Genomic DNA, 23,314 nt, shown 5'->3' with positions numbered 1-23,314 from the left:
GGACAGCACATCTGCTTTCACATTATCTGTTCTGGGGATTCTGATGACCTCAAAACTTTTGAACTTGCTGGCTAGCTGGCGGACCTTGGAGAGGTATTTGATCATACGCTCGTTACCGGCCTCATAGACTCCTTGGATCTGGTTTGCAACCAGCTGGGAGTCGCAGTACGCTTTAAGCCTCTGGGCTCTGGTCTGGACTGTGAGATTCATTCCGGCGAGGAGGGCTTCATACTCTGCCTCATTGTTGGACGTGCGGAATCCGAACCTCAAGGCATAATCTGCAGTGAAGTTATCAGGTTCGGTGAGGATCAGACCAGCTCCACAGCCACCCTTGTTCGAAGACCCGTCCACGTACACTTCTCAGAGTGGTTCGGCGGTTGATAGACCCTGCTCTGCTGGTGAGGGGATGATTTCTGCTTCAGTCCCCCCTGCTGTCCATTCCTCAGTCGTGATTGACTTTTCCACAACTGGGGTTTGAACAACTTCAAATTCGGTGATCTGCTGGGGGATGGTGCACTCGGCCATGAAGTCGGCCAGTACTTGAGCCTTGATCGCTGGTCTTGGTATGTACTGGATATCAAACTCGCTCAGCTCTACGGCCCATTTTACGAGCCGTCCCGAGATGTCTGGTCTGTGGAGAACTTGCCTGAGTGGCTGATCAGTCAGGACTTTTATAGTGTGGGCTTGAAAATACGGCCTCAACTTCCTGGCTGCCATTACCAGCACGTAAGCCAATTTCTCGACCCGCTGGTACCTGATTTCGGCGTCATGGAGAACTTTGCTGACATAATAGACAGGCTTTTGCTGGCGGTGCTCTTCACGAACTAGGACGGCTGCTAGAGCCGTGGGACTTACGGACAGATATAGGAGTAGCTCCTCACCTGGCTCCGGCTTTGTCAATAGTGGTGGAGAGGATAGGTACTGCTTTAATTCTTCGAATGCAGTTTGGCATTCCTCTGTCCAGGGCGCAGTCTTGAGTCCTTTGACTGCGCTGAAGAAGGGTAGGCACCTCTCTGCAGATTTTGAGATTAAGCGCCCCAGCGCGGCCACCATTCCTGTAAGCCGTTGCACTTCTCTGATAGTTTTTGGTGGAGTGAGCTCCACCACGGCCCTGATCTTTTCTGGATTGGCCTCTATTCCTCTCTAGCTTACCATAAATCCTAAGAACTTTCCGGAGCTGACGCCGAAAGTGCACTTGGTGGGGTTGAGCTTCATGCTGTGCTTTTTCAGGACCTGAAATGTTTCTCTCAGATCGGACGCATAATCCTGTGCACTTCGGCTTTTGACCAGCATATCGTCGACATAGACTTCCATGTTACGACCGATCTGCTTCTGGAAGAGTCTGTTCACAAGCCTTTGATAAGTGGCTCCGGCATTTTTGAGGCCGAAGGGCATGACTCGGTAGCAGTAGGTCCCTTGATCTGTCACAAACGAAGTCTTTGGTATGTCTGACTCATACATTCTGATTTGGTAATACCTGGAGAAGGCATCCATGAAGCTCAGCAGCTCGTGACCTGCGGTGGCATCAATGAGCTGGTCGATTTTCGGGAGCGGATAACTGTCCTTGGGACAGGCCTTGTTCAGATCAGTGAAATCAACGCAGGTCCTCCACTTCCCATTTGTTTTCTTCACCAAGACTACGTTTGCCAACCAGTCTGGGTACTGGATTTCTTGAATGAAGTCGGCCTTTAAAAGCCTCTCCACTTCTTCTTTTATCGCCTGCCGTTTTTCGAAAGTGAAATGCCTTCTTTTCTGTTTCACCGGCCTACAAGTTGAGTCAACACCGAGTCTGTGCGTGCTGATCTCTGGGTCGATGCCAGGCATGTCAGCGGGAGCCCACGCAAAGACATCCGCATTGTATTGAAGAAACTCGGTGAGATGGTGCTGGATACTGCTGCTTAGAGAGGAGCCGATCTGAACGACTTTATCATTATCGTCTGGGCTCAACGGAACAGAAATGAGGTCTTCGGCGGATTGAGTCCCTCGAAATTCATCCCTCGGATCAAGTAGCTCAATCGGCAGTGATTCCACTGCATTTTTGCCTTTGAGTGCCATTGCATAGCACTCCCTGGACTGAGGTTGGTCTCCCCGAACTTCACCCACACCGTTTGGCGTTATGAATTTCATCTTCTGGTGATACGCTGAAGCCACCGCACGAATCAGGTTCTAACCAGGTCGCCCTAAGATAGCGTTATAGACCGACGTGGCCCTCACTACCAGAAAATTGACCATGGTGAACGCTTGGCAGGGCTGTTCTCCGACGAGGACTGGAAGTTCAATCTACCCCTCCACCTTCACAACCTCTCCTGAGAAACCGAACAGATCTGAGTTCGCCGGCTTCAAGCGGTCATCGCCTATCATCATTTTCTGGAAAGCGTGATAGTACAAAATGTCTGCCAAACTCCCGTTGTCCACAAGGATTTTCTTTACTTCCCAGTTTGCGACGAGCATGGTTAAGACCAGTGCGTCGTCGTGAGGCAGAATCAGGTTGTCCAGGTCTACGTCTGAAAATGAGATTTCATTCTCCGTCTTCGACTTTTTACTGCATGTGTGCACGACGTTTACCCTGCGGGCGTATGCTTTGCGAGCGGCGGAGGATGTGCCTCCAGCGGCCGGTCCACCCATAATTGTACCGATGACCCCCCTTGGCTAGGATCGCGGCGCCTCTTGTTGTGAGCTAGGTGGCAGAGGAGATTGGTTTCGGACAGGGGGCGGCTGCGACCGTCGAGGGCTGCGGCCCAGAGGACTCTTCTGTCTGGTCTGCGGCCGTCACTCCGGACGTATTTTTCAAATAGCTCCGGCCAATCAACTGCTCGGTTTCTTCCTTGAGCTGCCAGCATTCGTCCGTGTCGTGGCCGTGGTCCCTGTGGAACCGACAGTATTTTGATTGGTCTCTTTTATTTCCTTTGGAGATCATTCTGGTTGGCCATCTCAGGAATTCTTCTCCACTGATGGCGGCCAGTATATGTTTCCTGGAGGTGTTGAGAGGCGTGAAGTTCTCTTCTTTCCTCTGGGGGGACTTCTCTCTTCTGGGGGCCTTATCCTCCTACGCTGTTTGGTAGGGTTCTTGTCTTCAGAGGTTCTCCTCCGAGTCGAGTCCAGGGCTGCCAGCATTTCTTCCACTGCTATGTACTCCTCAGCTCCGGTCATTAGGTCCGCCAGTGAGTGCAGATTTTGACGAGCCACTGAGCGGCGGAAGTCATTGGATCTGGCACCCGCGAGGAGCGCGCTCATTGCAGCTGAGGGGTCCAAATTCGGTACTTGGAGTGCCTCCCTGTTGAAGCGGTGAACGAACGCCTTGAGGGGTTCGTGATCCTCCTGTCGCAAGGCCATCAGGGATGCTTTTGTTTTCCTTGGCCTGCGGCTGCTCATGAAATGGCGGACCAGATCGTCTCCAAAATCTTCAAAGTTACTGATGGAGTTCGGTTTAATTCTGGAGTACCAGTCCCGGGCCACGCCAGTCAGTGTCGTTGGGAATGCTCTGCAGAGGAAGCCATCGGATGCGCCGTGGAGGAGCATCATCGCTCTGAACATCTCCAGGTGATCCACAGGGTCAGTGGTCCCGTCGTATTACGGGACGGATGGCATTTTAAATCCTCTGGGTGCTGGGGCACCCATGACGTCGTCGGTGAACGGCGTTCTGCTCGAGAAAGCCCTAGAAGCGGGCCGGCTCTGATCCTTTGCCAGCTCTTCTATTCGGTGATCCATTTCTTCCATCCTCCGTAGCATCGGATCAGCTCTGCGATCCGGTTGGTCCGGTGATTTGTTTCTTTCTACTGACGGGCTCGCCGCAGAGCCGGACTGAGTTTCCGGACACTTTTGACGAGGCCGGAACTTCTCTTGCTGTGTGTGGCTTTCACGAGCTCGGGGCCTTCACGGAGAGCGGGACCGCGACCTTCGGCGGCGGTGAGGCTCCGTGTGCGCATGCATGGCCCCGAAGTGATGGACTTGCCTTAAGTGGTGAGTCCGGTCTTCATCGTGGCGCGCTGCCTCTCCCCTGTGAATATTCGACCTTTCCTATACGGGTCGTGAGGCTTCTGGAGGAGGTTGGGGAGGCGCCTGGAGCAGTTGTTGGTATGGATCGACCAGAGCCGTCATTTGCTGGAAAAGAGCTTGAACTTGATCCGGAGTGGGCATAGGGTTGAGGTGTTCCGAACGAGCCGGGCTCTGTTCAGCTGTAGCAGAGGCTGCCACCACCAGCGAGGCGATTCGCTCACTCCGGGTTCTGCGAGGTAACACGGTTTGGGTAGTCCGTGCGGTTGGTACTCGCGCACTCTTGCGCCCTGCCATTGTTATAAGAGATTTGAACAGCTTTTAGTTACAAGGTCCCACGGATGGCGCCAATCTGTTAGACCAAAAATCGGTAACAGGTGCGACAGTGACGTAAGAGCTGGGCTGGATGACCCGAGGAGCTGGGTCCTGAGGAATCGAAGTGAGGGAGCTGAGCTCAGCTAGACTGAAATGAAGTGGCTGTATTCTGCACAGAAGGAAACAAGGTCAGGAGACCAACCCGGGTGTTACTCCGGACAGGCCCTTCGACGCTTAAGTGAGTATATGAGCAGGAGTGCAAAGCTAGTTTAAGAGTTTTGGAGAGGTTGTGCATTACCCATTGGTTTGAGCTTTGAACCCCCTTTTATAGAGGGAAACTCGATGACGTGAGATGACCTATGCCAGGACAGGTGCAGACCTGTGATAGGTTTGAGTTCACCTACTCCAGGACAGGTGTCGGTCAGTGATAGGCTTGAGTTCACCTACTCCAGGACAGGTGTCGGCCAGTGATAGGCTTGAGTTCACCTACTCCAGGACAGGTGTCGGCCAGTGATAGGCTTGAGTTTTTACATCCCATAGTGTGTTCTGCTTCCTTCTCTCTTCTCCAGAAAAAAAATAAACAATGAAAATGCAGGAAAAATATTTTTATTTTACGTTCTTCTTTGGATCGACCGAAGGTCGTCGGCGTTAGAAGCACCAAATCGATATTATTTAGAGGGCCAGTATTTGGAAAGAGGTGTTTGGAATAGAAAGTGTACGTTTGTTAATTATTTCAAGTGGAAAAAAAGAGGCGTTCCAAAATCAATGAGAGAGATGGTTTGCAGAGGAACCGTTAGGGTTAGGGTTTTTCCTGTAGAAGTGAGAATAGCCACAATAGGGAAGTTATAAAACGTTTATGAAAAGCCACACCCTTTTTGAAAAATGAAAAAAAGATGTGACTTTGTCGAATAGCCACAACGGTTTGGGTTTTTTGAATTAAAAAAAAGAGCTGAATGCGGTTTGGCAGAGGGGTGCCACGTGGCACACCCTCAGCGTACCACATTCAGCTTTATATAGATAGTAAAGATATCTGGTCAGGGTCTTGCCTAACCCCAGCTTACTCATAAAAAAAATCATTTTCAAAATACACCCTCACCAAAACCGGGACTGGAACCGAAATTGAGACAGAATCCGCCAAATTCATATAAAATAATATTTTATTTCGTACAAAATTTCGGACGAAATTTTGTACCGTTTCAGGTACCCTTCTTGAAAAACCATTGTATAAATGAAATCCCATAAGTCTTTGCAAAAGGGAGAAATGTGACATCTGTACTAGATTTCGGTTTCGGTCTTGAACGAAACCTGAAATTTTGGATTTCGGTCGAAATTTAAAACCATGGTCATAAATACACTAAGGGGTGGCCCGGGAAAGAAAAGGAGGGAAATATATCACTTCCCCCAAATAAATATAAATTCGCTGCCCAACCTTCACTTTTCTCCCCTCTTATTGATTTGGCTAGCCCATCCGAAGGGTCTAAAACCCTTTATCTGAAATGTGTGTGGGACTCTTAGATGAAGGGTTCAGATCTTTTTCTTGGCATGCATGTGGGACAAGCTGCTTCTTCATTTTGTCTCCTCGCCGGGTGTCCCTGGTAAGGGTGGCAAAATCAACCGAAACCGAACCAAAAATTCAGTTTCGTTTTGGTTAAACCAAACCGATTCAAATTTAGGTTCGGTTTTGGTTCAGTAGAACCAAACCGATGATTGGTTCGGTTCGGTTTGGTTTGGTTTGGTTTGGTTCGGTTCGGACAAAGATAAATGCGCCCCTTTTCATAGGAAAATGATAAATGTGCCCCTTTTCATCGATTTGGTTCGGAGTGTTTCGGTTTCGGTTTGGAGGTAAGCATGTTCGGTTCGGTTTCGGTTTCGGTTTGGGGGTCAAACTGAACTGAAACCAAACCATTGCCATCCCTAGTCCCTGGTGATCAAAAGGGGTGTAAATATCACTTCCCTAAAGTTATTGGTGACAACAAATCCGCCATTTACATTGCCACGAATCTAGTCTTCCATGAGAGGACCAAACATATTGAAGTGGATTATCATTTCATTAGATATTTGATTCAGTGAGGCTACATATCTCCTGGGTTTACCAGATCTACAGATCAATTAGCAGACATGTTCACGAAGCCTCTAAGTAGACCTAAGTTAGTTGATAATTGTAACAAGCTAGGAATGTTAGATATCTACATTCCAGCTTGAGGGGGAGTGTTAACAGGTCTTTAGGTCTTTATTGTAATGCCCAAGGGCATACTTGTCTTTGTACTTCACTCTTTATTATTTATATTACATGAGTGAGGAGGAGAACTCTAACTCAATCTTTTCTCTCAATCTTTACTTTCTCTCTTTTCTCTACCTCTCTCAACAACAGCTATGAGGCCAGCCATGATGTACGGCTTAGAATGTTGGGCCACCAAGAAGCAACATGTGCATAAGATGAGTGTAGCGGACATACGAATGCTTAGATGGATGTGTGGCTACACAAGGTTAGATAGAATTAAAAATGAAGACATTCTTAAAAAGGTGGAGGTGGCACCAATTGAGGAGAAGATGAGAGGGCACCGCTTAAGATGGTTTGGACATATCCAACGTAGGCCTTGGATGCTCCGGTGAGAAGAGGCGACTCGTGCCAAATTGATAGAGTAAAAAGAGGTAGGGGCAGACCGAAAACAACTTGGGTAGAAACAGTGAGGAAAGACTTGATAGCTAGGAACATAATAGAGAACATGACCTTGGATAGGATAGAATGGAAGACAATGATCCACGTAGAAGAACCCAACTAGAGCCGGGATTAGAGCCGGGTAGATTCCTTTCACCTTCTTCATGAAATTTTTCTAAAGGATTCATTTTAGCCGACCCCAACTAGTTTGGGACAAAGGCTTTGTTGAGTTGAGTTGAGATTTAATGTCAAATTGAGAATGGCATTTGGTAGGATATGATGCATGTAACAGTTGCTAGCAAATATGTTAATGGGTTTTTATTGGGTGGAATATATAGTTTGGTTTTGGCATCTAGTTAATTGGTCCAGGATGGGTGCATGTGGTCGTGGACATTTGAATGGAGATTGATTCTTTGTGATGAGAGCCTACTTTGAATTTCTTGAGCTTTAATTGCCTAGACATCTTATATTTGACATTTTGGTGTACACATCTTGTTTTTGACATTTTAGAGACTGATTCCTGGTGTTGGGAGCCTACTTTGAATTTCCTCAGCTTTAATTGCCTAGACATCTTGTTTTTGACATTTTGGAGATTGATTCTTGGTGATGGGAGCCTACTATGAATTTCTTGAGCTTTAGTTGCCTAGAGCCCTAGACATCTTGTTTTTGACATTTTGGATATTGATTCCTGATGATGGTAGCCCACTGTGACTTTCCTGAGCTTTAATTGCCAAGGCATCTTGTTTTTGACATTTTCGTATAGACATCTTGTTTTTGACATTTTGGAGATTGATTCTTCGTGATGGGAGCCTACTATGAATTTGTTGAGCTTTAATTGCCAAGACATATTGTTTTTGACATTATGGAGATTGATTCCTGGTGATGGGAGCCTACTGTGAATTTTCTGAGCTTTAATTGTCAAGACATCTTGTTTTTGACATTTTGGAGATTGATTCTTGGTGTGTTAGGGGGGGGGGGGTCGCTATTATGAATTTCTTGAGCTTTAATTGCCTGGGCATCTTGTTTTTGACATTTTGGAGATCGATTCTTGGTGATGGGAGCCTACTGTGAATTTCTTGAGCGTTAATTGCGTAGAGTCGTAGACATTTTGTTTTTAACCGGTTATGGAATTGCTACTGTAAAACAAAAAAAAACAATTAAATCACTCAAGTCAAATGGTTCGGTTTGGTTTGGTTCGGTTCGGACAAAGATAAATGCGCCCCTTTTCATAGGAAAATGATAAATGTGCCCCTTTTCATCGGTTTGGTTCGGAGTGTTTCGGTTTCGGTTTGGAGGTAAGCATGTTCGGTTCAGTTTCGGTTTGGGGGTCAAACTGAACTGAAACCAAACCATTGCCATCCCTAGTCCCTGGTGATCAAAAGGGGCGTAAATATCACTTCCCTAAAGTTATTGGTGACATTATCAAAATATTGTAATGAGAGAGTGAGATTGCCCAGGCACAAAGGGTGTAAATATCACTTCTTCATTTACACTAAATTAACTTTTTCCAGCTACTAGCATAAAACAAAGTGAGTAGTGCCATTATCAAAATTTGACACTGGGCACTTTAATATTTAGGCAATTGATTTTGGCACTACCATATTTTAATAATTGCACTAACTCTTGTTGTCTTTTAGTATTTAAGAAGCGGTCAAGGGTGATTACTGTTGCAAAAAAGCTCTCACGAGGCAATTAAAAAAGTTGCAATTAAAATAAACCATGTTCGAGTTTGCTCTAAAGATCATTCCGTCCCCCATATGTTAGGAAATATGGAGAGATGCAAAGACGGATGGAAGGCTAAAGCAAGCCCATTAATATGATCATTAATGGAGAAATTATATGATGAACGGGCGTACAAACACTTATTTGTGGTATGAAGGAAGTACCGCCCTTGATATTTGATCCAACCATGGCATTTGGAAAAGTGTACTGTTGTTGGATCAAATATCAGAGATATGATGATGAATAAGTGTTTGTACTTTGTACGCCTATTCATCATATAATTTCTCATCATTAAAGATGTCATGGTCCGGGGGAACTCGCTAACCAAATCTTTTTTGACATCCGATCGGCCTGAACGTGAAGCTTGGGCTCTTAGCCAAATAAACATCCTTTCAAAGTTGCGAAACTACCCACAGGCTTTTCAAGTGACTGGAGTAAAGCCGAGGAAAGGTGAGCTTAAGCTTAATTCAGATGGGGTGTCCAAAGGTAACTATGGTATTGCTCGTGGCGAAAGAGTTTTCATCTTTTCTCACTATTATAATGTTGATACTAACATGCATGCGCAAGTTAAAAGCTTGTTGGATGATCTTAGATATTGCAAAGCTTTTGACTTAATGAATATATGGATGGAATTTAATAGTAAACTGTTAATCGAGCTTGTCAAAGATAAGAAAGACCCTCCATGGTCCATTAATTCTTATTGGCAGGACCTGATTTCACTTGTCCTAGAGTTAAAGTTACGGATATCTCATGCTTACAAAGAAGCAAATCAAGTTGCAAACTCTAGGCTCAACTCTGCTTGTGAAATACAAGTAATAAAGTTTTTAGATGTTGGAAGCTTGATCTACAGGAATTCCTAGTGTTGGTTGTAAGTCTAGTTTTCTCTTGGGTTTCTGCTAAGGTATTATGTCCTCCTCTTGTAATACTTTTCATGTATTAATAAAATTTAGGGATAATTACATTTACACCCCCTCTAGTTTCTGACGTATCCACTTCCACCCCTATAGTTTAAAACGTGACAAATACACCCCTGTAGTTTCAATTTGTTTAAGGTTTGCCCCCTCAGCTGAAGGTTTGTCCATAGATTGAAGGGTTAGGATGATCCGATGGAGCTGATTTTTTGGGCACACCCTATTTATGTCAGGACCCATCAAATGAAAGCTTTGGATCATCCAAATAATGTGGGCCCATACCCGAATCCAAAGCGTTTGGTCCAAACACTACCAAACACTTTGGATTCGGGTATGGGCCCACATTATTTGGATGATCCAAAACGTTCATTTGATGAGGTCCTGACATAGATAGGGTGTGTCCAAAAAATCAGCTCCATCGGATCATCCCAACCCTTCAATCTATGGACGAACCTTCAGCTGAGGGGGCCTACCTTAAACAAATTGAAACTACATAGGTGTATTTGTCACGTTTTAAAATTTAAACTATAGGGGTGGAAGTGGATGTGTCATAAACTAGAGGGGGTGTAAGTGTAATTTTTTCTAAAATTTAAGGTACTAAAAGAAGGAAAAGACAATCTGAGTTTGTGCCATAATTAATTCATAGAAGTGGCCCATTTTTTTTTACTTGGGACAGCCCCTTGTAGTATATTATGAATACTCTTTTACACTAGACGGGGCTCTCCAAAGTGAAAAAACAAGGAGCAAATATATCATTTCCCTCAAAATAATTACCAAATATCTCCCCCTCTCTGCAACGTTTCTATGCCGTTCCGTCCGGCGATCTGCCTCTCCAAGTTCCGGTCAAAACCGCCGGGAAAGGAACTGACGTCAGAATTCCGGCCCTCATGTGGGGCACGTGACACTCTTTTTTCTTGATCTCTTAATCCCCACGGTTTTTAAAAGCAGGTAACCATTTTCTTTTTCCTTCATCCTTGTTCTCGAAGCTTCTAGAAGATCATTGGGACCCTAATTTCTGCATTGAGGGGATTAGGTCAGAATTATTGTGTTTTCTCTTTCTTTTTGTTGAATTTCTTTGACTTAAGAAGGAGCTTCGATCTTTGCAAATTCTAGTCTTTTTCTTCGTTGATTCTATGCCAAGAACACATTTCATCGATTAAAAGATCAGAAATCGTTGTTATCTGTTAGAATTAGGTTGAGTATTGGATCGTTTGAGAGGAATTGGATTCATTATCTCGTCAAAATTTTAGTTTTTCGAATTACAAAGGCGGTTTTTTTTTATTATCTTGTTTCAGATCTAATCGAATGCAAACTCAGAAATCCTTTGAATTCTTCGGATCTTGAAGGTTCTATGCTCTTGTCAGTGTAGTTTGTGTTTCTTCGAGAGAATTAGGTTAGAATTTAGGGTTTTGGTCGATCAGATTCTTATAACCTAAAAAGGCACAATCATTGTGTTCTTTTGGCTGTCACTGATGTAGGTTAAATGGGAGTTCCTTTGAGTTATTTATTTGATTTTGGCATTGAGTTTCAATTTATGTATCAGTGCTGGAATTTCATAAATCTGTGAAATTCGAATGATTTAAAAAATGTCTGGGGCCGGATGAGCGGTTGAGCATGTTGGATTGCCAAAAATGGAGGCAAAATCGACGGATGAGATTCAACAACGTAAACCAGTGCCTGTGACAATGGATCATGTCCTCTTGGCATTGAGAGAGACAAAAGAAGAGAGGGAAGTGAGAATTCGTAGTCTTTTTAATTTCTTTGATGCTGCGAATGTTGGATATTTAGATTACGCACAGATAGAGGCGGGTTTGTCTGGGCTCCAGATCCCGCCGGAGTATAAGTATGCAAAGGATCTTTTAAAGGTCTGTGATTCAAATAGAGATGGCCGTGTTGATTACCAAGAGTTTCGGCGGTATATGGATGATAAAGAACTTGAGCTTTATCGCATCTTCCAAGCGATCGACGTTAAACATAATGGCAGCATTTTGCCCGAAGAGCTCTGGGATGCACTTGTTTCGGCAGGTATGCTATGTTTTCCTTGTTCCACTAATTTGTTGTTTCATTGTTTTCATCTTTTGATGTTTGATACGTGTTGTTTGGATTCACTTGATGATGCTGCTATGATGAGAATAGAATAGAGTTGCCCGTAGCCCATTTTAGCATACTGCGATTGAATAAAGAAAGATGTTGTAAACACAAATTCTGCGAAATTGAGATGACAAAATTCGGAGACAGATTACAATGAAATTGTAATTAATAAATAGTATTGCAACTTTCTTGAATCTTCTTATTAATGATCCAGATGTGAAGACGAGGGCTTTCACAACGTGTTTCTCGTATCCTTTGTTTAATAGTCTCATTCATTTTCCCTCATCCGCTAAGTCCAAGGGTGATGTCTTTTTATGTGAGCATGTTAAATTTATCTCTCACAACTCCCACATGATTGATGGTTCAGATTTAAAGAGAGAAAAATCAGTTGCAAGTGGGTCGAACCAGTAAAACCCTTTGTTTTTGTCCACCCAGGAATAGTGACTATGAAAAATTCCTCATTACTATCACAAATCAAATTATCTTGGTGTAAAATGGCTATCGGTTCCCTACCGCCAGCATTCACTCATTAATTTTGTGCACATCTATAATATTCTTAGCTTTTAGGCAATAAGTAAAAACCAAGTCAATTATCCGGAGACAAATTACTATGAAACTTTAATTTTTTAAAAAAAGTGTACAACTTTCTTGAATCCTCTGATTACGATCAGTGTGATGTAGACAAGGGCTTTCACAATGTGTTTCTCGTATCCTTTGTTTAATAGTCTCACTCATTTTCCCTCATCCGCTAAGTACAAGGGTGATGGCTTTGTATGTGAGCATATTAAATTTATCTCTCACAACTCCCACACGATTGATGGTTCAGATTTAAAGAGAGAAAAAGCAGTTGCAAGTGGCTCCAACCGATAAAACCCTTTGTTTTTGTCCACCCCGGAATAGTGACTATGAAAAATTCCTCATTACTGTCATTATCTTGTTGTTAAATGGTTATCTGTTCCCTACCGCCAGAATTCACTCATTAATTTGTGCACATCTATAGAATTCTTAGCTTTTAGGCAATAAGTAGAAACCAAATCATATTTGCCTTAGCAAGTTACTAATTTAAAAAATTTCTGTAGGTTGTTTTAAATTCCAAATTAGCCTTCAGTGTGTTTGTTATATTAAAGGAGATTAACTGGAATCAGGTCTGCGTGGGCACCTTAATTGAAGTAGGTAAGCAGGGCTTGTGGAGCACAATAGAGTCACATGGTGGCCTGCTAGTGTTTGCAGGCCCATAGAGTACAGGTTTGGATCACATAAATGGAAGCCTTCAGTAGGTTGTTTTCTGTAAATGGAGTTGGAGAATGTTCACTGCTTCCAAGGACTTGTAGGAGATCATTTTGGAAGAAAAACTATGTCAATCATGGGGTATTTGGAAGGATGGAGTCACTGATGAAGTGTAATGGATCTATTCTTATTTGAAATTTATGAAGTATATTTAATGTCAAATTGCCATAGAATAAGAGCAGGTTGGTTGAAGTAGAAGCTTGCCTCAGGAGTTCTATGCGACCGTAAAATCCCTTCCAAGTTGAAGGGAAAGTTTTATAAGACAGCTGTGAGGCCAGCCATGATGTACGGCTCAGAATATTGGGCCACCAAGAAGCAACATGTGCATAAGATGAGTGTAGCGGACATGCGAATGCTTAGATGGATGTGTGGCCACACAAGGTTAGACAGAATTAAAAATGAAGACATTCGTAAAAAGGTGGGGGTGGCACCAATTGAGGAGAAGATGAGAGGGCACCGCTTAAGATGGTTTGGACATATCCAATGTAGGCCTTTGGATGCTCCGGTGAGAAGAGGCGACTCGTGCTAAATTGATAGAGTAAAAAGAGGTAGGGACAGACCGAAAACAACTTGGGTAGAAACAGTGAGGAAAGACTTGATAGATAGGAACATAATAGAGAACATGACCTTGGATAGGATAGAATGGAAGAAAATGATCCACGTAGAAGAACCCAACTAGAGCCGGGATTAGAGCCAGGTAGATTCCTTTCACCTTCTTCATGAAATTTTTCTAAAGGATTCATTTTAGCCTGTCCCCAACTAGTTTGGGACAAAGGTTTTGTTGAGTTGAGTTGAGTTGAGATTTAATGTCAAATTGAGAATGGCATTTGGTAGGATATGATGCATGTAACAGTTGCTAGCAAATATGTTAATGGGTTTTTATTGGGTGGAATATGTAGTTTGGTTTTGGCCTCTAGTTAATTGGTCTAGGATGGGTGCATGTGGTCGTGGACATTTGAATGGAGATTGATTCTTTGTGATGAGAGCCTACTTTGAATTTCTTGAGCTTTAATTGCCTAGACATCTTATTTTTGACATTTTGGTGTACACATCTTGTTTTTGACATTTTGGAGATTGATTCTTGGTGATGGGAGCCTACTTTGAATTTCCTCAGCTTTAATTGCCTAGACATCTTGTTTTTGACATTTTGGAGATTGATTCTTGGTGATGGGAGCCTACTATGAATTTCTTGAGCTTTAGTTGCCTAGACATCTTGTTTTTGACATTTTGGAGATTGATTCCTAATGATGGTAGCTGTCACGGGGCAACTCACCAAAAATCAAATTTTGTTTGATAAAAGGGGGCTGTCCATGATTGCCTAGCACTACGCTAGTCAGCCTAACAAAATCTCACACACAAAGTAACACAAATCAACAAGAATACACACACAATCATAGCACAAGAGACTTTTTAACGTGGTTCGGCCAAATCTCTGCCTACTCCACGGATTTCACCATTGCCATAGTACAATTACAAGGAAACTCCAACAGTTGCCTAAGATTGCCTATGCCTTGGGCGTTTTTGCCTATGAGTGCCTATATTACATTCCAACTTTGCACAATCCATGTGCTTAGTTACAAACCAATACAAAGCCACCATGTGGCACAAACAACTACCCACAATGTGAGCATAATAGCCACAAACAACAGCCTTCATTTGAATATAACAGTTGCCACTCTTTTTCAAAAACACCCAAGTGTAGCCCAAGTGACGCTCAAGAGCGCCCAGGTTTGTCTTGTAACCGTTCCCGCCATTTGCAACCAAGCCAATGTGTTGCCAAATGTCCGGTGCCCACTGGTGCCTTGGTTTTGCTTGCACCCACCAATGAGTGCACACCAAATCTGGTGCTTATGAATGGTGCCCAACCAGCCAGTGCCCACAACCAGTCCAATGCCTAACCAGTGCCCAACACCAATCCAGTGCCTAATCAGTTCATTGCCCGACCAGTCCAGTGCCCAAAACCAGTCTAGTGCAAGATGAGCATAGCCCATGCCTATGCCCCTTATGCCATGCCAAAGCCTTGGTCCCATGACCTTCTTCCCATCTTGATTTTCCAAGTGCACATTGGCAAGGGTGCAAGGTGCCACCGCAAGCCAATGTGTGAACCAACATTTTAAGGGGGTGACAAACCTCCCCCACCTAAACCATCGAACGTCCTCGTTGGATCTCTTGGTAGGTTCTTCTCAATGAGGTTCTCCTCTAACCCCAACTTGGTATTCTCTTCACTAAATGCCTTTCATAACCTTGCTTCTTTTTGTGCCCCACTTCTTTTGTCAATGTGGCTGAAACGGCATTCTCGCTTAGCCCATCCTCCACCCGGATTACTAAGCACCTTTCAGCCACCTCCCTTTTAACATCAAGAATCGGCACAAAACAAAGACTTTGTGCATCCATAACAAAGATCCCACGCAAATAAGGCACCACCGATATATTGGCTTGAACAAAGAAATCCAAGCCAAGAATGACTTCAAAGTCATCCAACGGTACCACCAAGAAATCGACTGCACCTTTCCATTCCCCCACACTTAGAGGAACCTTTCTCGCCGCTCCTTGCACAGATTTTGCCTCCGAATTCACTGCCTTGATGTGCTCCCATCACTGATTAACCTCAAACCCAGCCGTTGCACCATAATTTCCGAAACAAAGTTGTGCGTTGCTCCGCTATCAACCATTGCACGGACCAACACCCCGTTGACCCTAGCTTCTACAAACATCAAACCTTGTTTTTGCTCCCCTTCTCTTTGGATCACGTTGAGAAGTTGGAGAGGATTAACCCGGGTTGTTTCACTAGAAGCGCCTTCGTTCTCCGCAACTAAGGCACCCAATTGCTCCTTCCTTGGACAATTTCGGGCTAGATGAGGACCATCACAAATGTAACACCCCAACTTCTTAGTGATTGAAGTCTTTTCTACTTGGACCTCCTTGGCAGGCTTCTCTTCCTTCTTGCTGAATTTTGCCTTGCCCTTTTTTGCTTTGGAATTCCTCTTCCCATCCTCGCTCGAAGAATCATCACTAGAATTCCCTGTTGGTTGTTTGTAGTCTGTCAAAGCATCCGCTACTGAAATTGCCGCAGGCAAGTCCTTCACGCCTTGCCTTCTTAACTCCGCTTGAGCCCAACCTTGCAGCCCACTCATAAAATTGAAAAGCTTGTCTTCCTCTGACATATTCTTGATGTCCAACATCAAGGAAGAGAATTGTTTCACATATTCTCTAACTGTTCCCTTGTGTTTAAGTCTCCGCAAAGCATCTCTAGCAACCCACGCCGTGTTGCTTGGAAGGAACTGTTCCTTCATTTCCTTCTCCAGATCTTCCCAAGTTATGATTTGAGGACGATTTGAATCCTCAGATCGTGTACGCCACCACAATTTTGCATCTCCATCAAGATACATACTTGTAAATTCGACTTTGTCAACATCAGGAGTTCGAACAGCCTTGAAATAATGGTTCATATCCCAAAGGAAATTTTCCAATTCCTTTGCACACCTCTGGCCAGAAAAAGGCTTTGGTTCAGGGACTTTTGCACGTTGGCTACCGGCATCGCCACCACCAACATTGCCCAACAACGCTCTCTTAAGAAGGACAATTTCTTCTGCTTGTTCTTGTAGACGTCTTTCACAAGAAACAATTGACTCATTGCTGCCCTTCTCGAGAGTTTTCTTGAGCGTCTCCAATTCCCTTGCAAGAACAGCAACTTGCTCCAAAATTGCCTCACTCGTTGCCTCATCCGTTGGCACATCAACAAGATCTTCTAGCCTTTGAACCCTCTCCTTCAATTGTTCAATGGTAGATCCACCCGCCATCTCCTTCAAACTTTCTGCTTTGATTCCAAAATGTCACGGGGCAACTCACCAAAAATCAAATTTTGTTTGATAAAAGGGGGATGTCCGTGATTGCCTAGCACTACGCTAGTCAGCCTAACAAAATCTCACACACAAAGTAACATAAATCAACAAGAATACACACACAATCACAACACAAGAGACTTTTTAACGTGGTTCGGCCAAATCTCTGCCTACTCCACGGATTTCACCATTGCCATAGTACAATTACAAGGAAACTCCAACAGTTGCCTAAGATTGCCTATGCCTTGGGCGTTTTTGCCTATGAGTGCCTATATTACATTCAAACTTTGCACAATCCATGTGCTTAGTTACAAACCAATACAAAGCCACCATGTGGCACAAACAACTACCCACAATGTGAGCATAATAGCCACAAACAACAGCCTTCATTTGAATATAACAGTTGCCACTCTTTTTCAAAAACACCCAAGTGTTGCCCAAGTGACGCCCAAGAGCGCCCCAGGTTTCTCTTGTAACCGTTTCCGCCATTTGCAACCAAGCCAATGTGTTGCCAAATGTCCGGTGCCCACTGGTGCCTTGGTTTTGCTTGCACCCACCAATGAATGCACACCAAATCTGGTGCTTACGAATGGTGCCCAACCAGCCAGTGCCCACAACCAGTCCAGTGCCTAACCAGTGCCCAACACCAGTCCAGTGTCTAACCAGTTCAATGCCCGACCAGTGCCTAACCAGTGCCCAAAACCAGTCTAGTGCAAGATGAGCATAGCCCATGCCTATGCCCCTTATGCCATGCCAAAGCCTTGGTCCCATGGCCTTCTTCCCACCTTGATTTTCCAAGTGCACATTGGCAAGGGTGCAAGGTGCCACCACAAGCCAATGTGTGAACCGACATTTTAAGGGGGTGACAGTAGCCCACTGTGACTTTCCTGAGCTTTAATTGCCAAGGCATCTTGTTTTTGACATTTTGGTATAGACATCTTGTTTTTGACATTTTGGAGATTGATTCTTGGTGATGGGAACCTACTGTGAATTTCTTGAGCTTTAATTGCGTAGAGTCGTAGACATCTTGTTTTTTTACATTTTGGTGTAGACTTCTGAGCAAGTTGAGAAGTTCAACACATTAAGCTGAGAGTTGCCGGAGTTGATAGATACCTGATAGGAACCTGTGGAATGTGTTTTTAACCGGTTATGGAATTGCTACTGTAAAACAAAAAAACAATTAAATCACTCAAGTCAAATGGTTCATTCGACAAATTGTTTGTGTTTCCAAGCCACTTGAATTGGGTAAGTTAATGCGAATACGGTATAGATTCGTCATTTCTGATTTTTATCCATTTTCTTGAACTTTTTTTATTTTCATTATTATTGTCCTTTTAGAAATACACCTTTTCCTTTTGAATAATGCTCTTTTGTCTTCCATTTAGTCTTGTTGTTTGTAAAGGAAAGAAAAGAACAAAGTCAACTCTATTAAATTGAAAACCGCATGGAGTGCAAGTATCGATCTAGCAAAGAAGAATTAGAAAAAGCAGAAAATAGTTTTTTTTGAAAGATGACAAATTTATATTAATATTCCAACCATATGTACATAAGTGCGGACCAGGAGTCCCAAACTAGTTACAACATAAAAAAACTTAGGGAATATTCTGGAGCATTCCCAAAAAACTGTCTATTCTGGAGCATTCCCAAAAAACCTTTTCCACCACCTACTTCGTGGACCAATCGAACCTTTTTAGCACAGGCAAAAAACTTTTCTTTTTCCAGAAAATTCCTGTGAACGCCAGGAAGATATTGTCGCCTAAGGAGCGCATTTTTCTAACTCCCCCAAAATTTGTTGGATTTGAAAATCCGGCATGTCTATGTTGGGGTCCTCCGTTTCCATTTCCAGCAACGCAGGGCTCTTCCGAGTGGCAATCCTCTCTTCCACTAGTCATTGGCAACTTATTCGCTTCCCAATGATGCTTCCTCAAGTTCCTCTCCTCGTTTAGGATATAAATGAAAAAAGGGTGTCCTTCACGTTGTCTGACCCATAAAATATAGGTGCTGTCAAAATCAATTTAAAGGAGCAAAACTATATAAGTGCCGTCACAATCAATTAAAAGGTGCAAGACTTCCCATCTTTTATGTGATTTTTAATTTATTGAGTATAGTGTTGAATTTATCAAACAATTCTCCACATTAACCCATCAAGTTCAAATTTTTGGCCTTGGGCATGCTCAGTCTGCTTCTTGAATTTTTACCCATTACTTATTTTGTATGCAATCTATGTATCGACTTCTCATCAGCCATGGGTTTGGCTCATGGGTATGCGACCTCAAACTTCCTTTGTTCAGACCAAGATGGATTACTGTGGCATCGTGAGCTTACCTTGATTGCTCCTGGAGTGCCTATCCTCTGGATCTATATGGAAATATTCCTCAATGGTGGTCCATGCTCCTTGTCAAGGATTGAATACTTAGTTTTGGGGCATATACATAAAACAACTCGGTTTTGGCGGAAACTTTCAAGAGTCATTCCCCAATTCCCAAAGTTAAAAAAGCAAAAGATAACTAAAATTCGGAATATAGGAAAGTGTTCAAAAATTTTGAAAAAACTTTCTAGAGTCATTCCCCAAAGTAAAAAAACGAAAGATAACTAAAATTCGGAATATTAGAAAATAGGAAAATTTTCAAAAATTCTGAAAAAAAATAATATTTAGCATGGTTGTATAGTGTTTTATTGACTATTAGGCTTTTGTTGTCTTAATTTATAAAATACAAATTTGAACTTTCTGATGTTTTATTGATTATTAGGCTTTTGTTTTAGTGTTTGAACTTTGAACTTTCTGATGTTTTATTGAGTATTAGGCTTTTGTTTTAGTGACTATTAGGCTTTGATGTCTTAACATATAAAATTCAAATTTGTAGTTACCTTGACTACAGGACTAGAAATTTCTTCGTAGTCAAGACCGAGTTGATGGTTTTATCCTTTTGCAACAAGTCTAGCTTTGTATTTATCTACTATTCCATCTGACTTTTTTATATTATATACACCCATTTATATCCCACTACATTCTTATCTTTGCTTAGGACTATACATGAAAATTAGGAACATGAAAGGAAACATGGGAAGATGAAAGAGAAGCTGAACCGATGTGTGACCTGTAAAGAGGAACCATCGCCCATGATAATTCTAGAAAGCCCAGAATACGAAACTTAAGAATGACAAATTACTTTTATCATCAGACACGTGTGCCTAGGAAGCTTCAGAAAGTTTCGATAGTGAAAGGTCTCCTAACTGGTGAGTGTGGCATGGGAGAGTTCTGTCGTTACTCGGCATCGTTAATGTTTCGGATGAAACGTGCCAAAACGAACCGAAGAGTCCAGAATATGTTTGCAGCGAACCATACTATTGTTGCATATTCATGTTTTGCAGTTGTAGGGTCCAAAATCAAGTTGTTTAGGTCCAAATGAATTGGGTTCATTTAAAATACTCTCATTATACTTGTCCTTTGCTTCAGCCAGTTCTAAATTCTAAGAATAGAAATTGCTTGTAACTAGCTGGTGAAAGGGAATTGCCTCCTTGGATTGTTTATTTTTCAAGGAGTCTCCTAGAAATAAGTCTTATTTGTTTGTCCAATGTCATTTCCCCAACAGATGTGGTGCTTTCATTTCCAATGCTAAATCTATTTTGGACAAGCAACTAAGGTATTTTGTTTTCAACAAACATGTATATGACTAATGATGCAGAAAATAATTTTTTTCCTATGGCAAACCTGGTTATTTAACTTGTATTCCCCCATCATATATAAAAGCCACATTTTAGTAGTTTGTGGTTGGAAGAAGATTCAGCTGTATTATGGTTGTTCGTATAATCTTGTATGATTTGCCTGTTAACTTATTCTGCAGCGAAATATTTCAAAATTCTCTTAGGCACAGAAAAAGGAACAATTTCATTGTCCTATTCTACCTTTTTCATTTATTTTTCTACTTGTTATATGGGAGAAGAAGAGTAAATTGACATTCTTTTTATCTAATGGATATGCTGGAGTATTCAGTATTATTATTCAAATGTAGTTTATCTCTAATTTTTTATTTTTCATTTTTTATTTTTTTTTATTTTTTATTCTATGGTTTCTTATTCTAACAAGACCTTCTCAGTCAGTGGTTTTTTTTTGGATGTTTGCTTTCATCTTACAAGTCAAGACAGTTTTCTTTTGCAGGGATTGAAATTGATGAAGAGGAGCTTGCTCGCTTTGTAGAGCATGTGGATAAGGATAACAATGGAATTATAACTTTTGAAGAATGGAGGGATTTTCTTCTACTCTATCCCCACGAGGCAACCATTGAGAACATTTATCAGTATTGGGAAAGGGTTTGCTTAGTAGACATCGGGGAACAAGCTGTCCTTCCCGAGGGCATCAGTAAGCATGTAAATGCAAGCAAATATTTGATTGCAGGGGGAGTAGCGGGGGCCACATCTCGCACTGCTACTGCCCCTCTTGATCGCCTAAAAGTAAAGTTGCAAGTACAAACAACACGGGCACATATTATGCCGGCAATAAAGGACATATGGAGAGAAGGCCGTTTTAAGGGATTTTTCAGAGGTAATGGATTGAATGTCATAAAGGTGACGCCCGAAAGTGCAATTAGGTTTTACACTTATGAAATGCTGAAGAATTTCATTGTTAATACTAAGGGGAAAGAGAAGAGTGATATTGGCACTCCTGGACGCCTTGTGGCCGGTGGCATTGCAGGTGCAGTGGCACAGACTGCGATTTATCCAATGGATCTTGTAAAAACGCGACTTCAGACTTATGCCTGTGAAGGTGGGAAGGTTCCTAAACTGGGATCGCTGTCAAAAGATATATTGGTTCAAGAGGGACCTCGAGCCTTCTACAGAGGCCTCATCCCATCTCTTCTTGGGATTATTCCTTATGCAGGCATAGATCTTGCTGCATATGAAACCTTGAAAAATATGTCAAAAACATATATACTTCATGATAGGGGTAAGTTCTTCGACTATTTTCATTTTGCTTAAGATTAATGTTCTTCTCAGTTCTTTGTTTCTTTTATCTGGTCTTTCTGTCATCCAGATATGCCTTTCTTTTTTTTGCCATGGTTTTAAATTTAGGCCGAAATACGGAAATTTCGGATTTCGGTTGGGACCGAAACCGAAATCACCAAAATTTGAAATTTCGGCAAGAGTCCCAAATTTCGGCTATATCTGAAACCGAAACTGAAATTTAAATCCTTGTTTATTGCGTCCTGAAATTTTTGCATCTTATGTAGAACCTGGTGCACTCGTACAACTGGGCTGTGGAACAGTTTCAGGAGCTCTTGGAGCATCATGTGTTTACCCCTTGCAGGTTATTAGAACAAGGTTAGTTGCAGTTAATTTGACGTGCCTTTTCCAATTTGTGTATTGGGGGATGTTTTGAAGTAGCTAGTTTGTTTCAGTTCCTTCTGGAACCTTGTACAGAAGCTAATTTTATTATTTTTTTCAGAATGCAAGCTCAGCGTTCCAATACGGCTACTGCTTATAAGGGAATGTCTGATGTATTTTGGAAAACTATCCAGCACGAAGGCTTTTTAGGATTGTACAAAGGAATTTTCCCGAATTTGCTGAAAGTGGTGCCATCTGCAAGCATCACTTATCTTGTTTATGAGACGATGAAAAAGAGTTTAGATCTTGATTAAAAAATGCTGTATCATTGCACGGCGTTGACCATTGTTGATAATTTGATATAGTTGATGATGGTGATGAAAATGTCACGATGATGACGAGAATACTACTTGAGTAGGTGATATGATTGCTTCAGTGCTGCTACTTTTCATTCAAAGTATGAGGGATAATGTTGGGTCGTCATATTTTTGCAACCTTTAAACTAATGACAATGAGAAATTGTGAGGATTATGTTCAAATCGTGACATCTAACAGCCTGGTAATTGATGTTATTCTTTTACTTAACGATCATTTTATGCTCTGCGCTTGAGTAGATTAATATTACCACATTACTTTAGATATATTTGTTTTGCTTTCAGCATTACCTGTGGGTGGCATGTCCATTTTCAGGGTATTCATAATATGCATTAATGGTCAATTTCTCATCTCTATTTTCATGATATTTCTTTTTCCATGTTCTGTCCATATATGCCAGGGAGAAAAAACGTAAATTTTGTTTGTTAAACATGTAAAATAAAATTAGATAAGAATTGCTAGGAAGAGATGGAGAGGCAAATCCAGTCCCCTTGGTATTCCTTGAAATCTCTTCATAGTGTAATGTTTGCAAATTTCCCCTAGCCCATGTCTCCCATTACAGGATGCCATGTCAGCTGCTTTTAATTCTATTATCCTAAAAATTTAATAAAAAAGGTACTGTGATGTACAGACATAGACTTGGATTAAAATGCATATTAGGGCTGCATGAATGCACCAAGAAGAGTATCTAGTGTGTACATTCAAGTATGAGTTGAGTGAACCTTAAAAGTCCATTCAACTTCTTTGAACTTTGCAGGAATGAAACAGTTTAAAATACAATTATACAACCAGGCTGC

General features: G+C 42.2%; 1 protein-coding gene across 2 annotated transcripts; it reads left to right on the top strand.

Moving 5' to 3' along the window:
* Nucleotides 1-10,329: 10,329 nt before the first annotated feature.
* On the top strand, nt 10,330-22,727 carry LOC143889750 (calcium-dependent mitochondrial ATP-magnesium/phosphate carrier protein 3-like). Of its 2 annotated transcripts, none has more exons than XM_077394078.1 (4): nt 10,330-11,625; nt 20,980-21,765; nt 22,049-22,139; nt 22,264-22,727. In XM_077394078.1, the coding sequence occupies exons 1-4, from the start codon at nt 11,232-11,234 to the stop codon at nt 22,454-22,456; spliced, it is 1,464 nt and encodes a 487-aa protein (XP_077250193.1). In that variant the 5' UTR covers nt 10,330-11,231; the 3' UTR covers nt 22,457-22,727. The 2 variants fall into 2 exon arrangements, with proteins under 2 accessions (XP_077250193.1, XP_077250194.1); XM_077394079.1 differs by having other exon boundaries at nt 11,340-11,625; nt 20,967-21,765.
* The last annotated feature ends 587 nt before the right edge of the window (nt 22,728-23,314 follow it).

The sequence above is a fragment of the Tasmannia lanceolata genome, unplaced genomic scaffold (genome assembly GCF_043159265.1).
Source record: "Tasmannia lanceolata isolate RefF3 unplaced genomic scaffold, GAP_Taslan_0.1 ptg000013l, whole genome shotgun sequence".
In the NCBI taxonomy this organism is placed as follows: Eukaryota; Viridiplantae; Streptophyta; class Magnoliopsida; order Canellales; family Winteraceae; genus Tasmannia; species Tasmannia lanceolata.
Note: the sequence above shows the minus strand (reverse complement) of the source record. Positions and strands in the feature narration are given on the sequence as shown.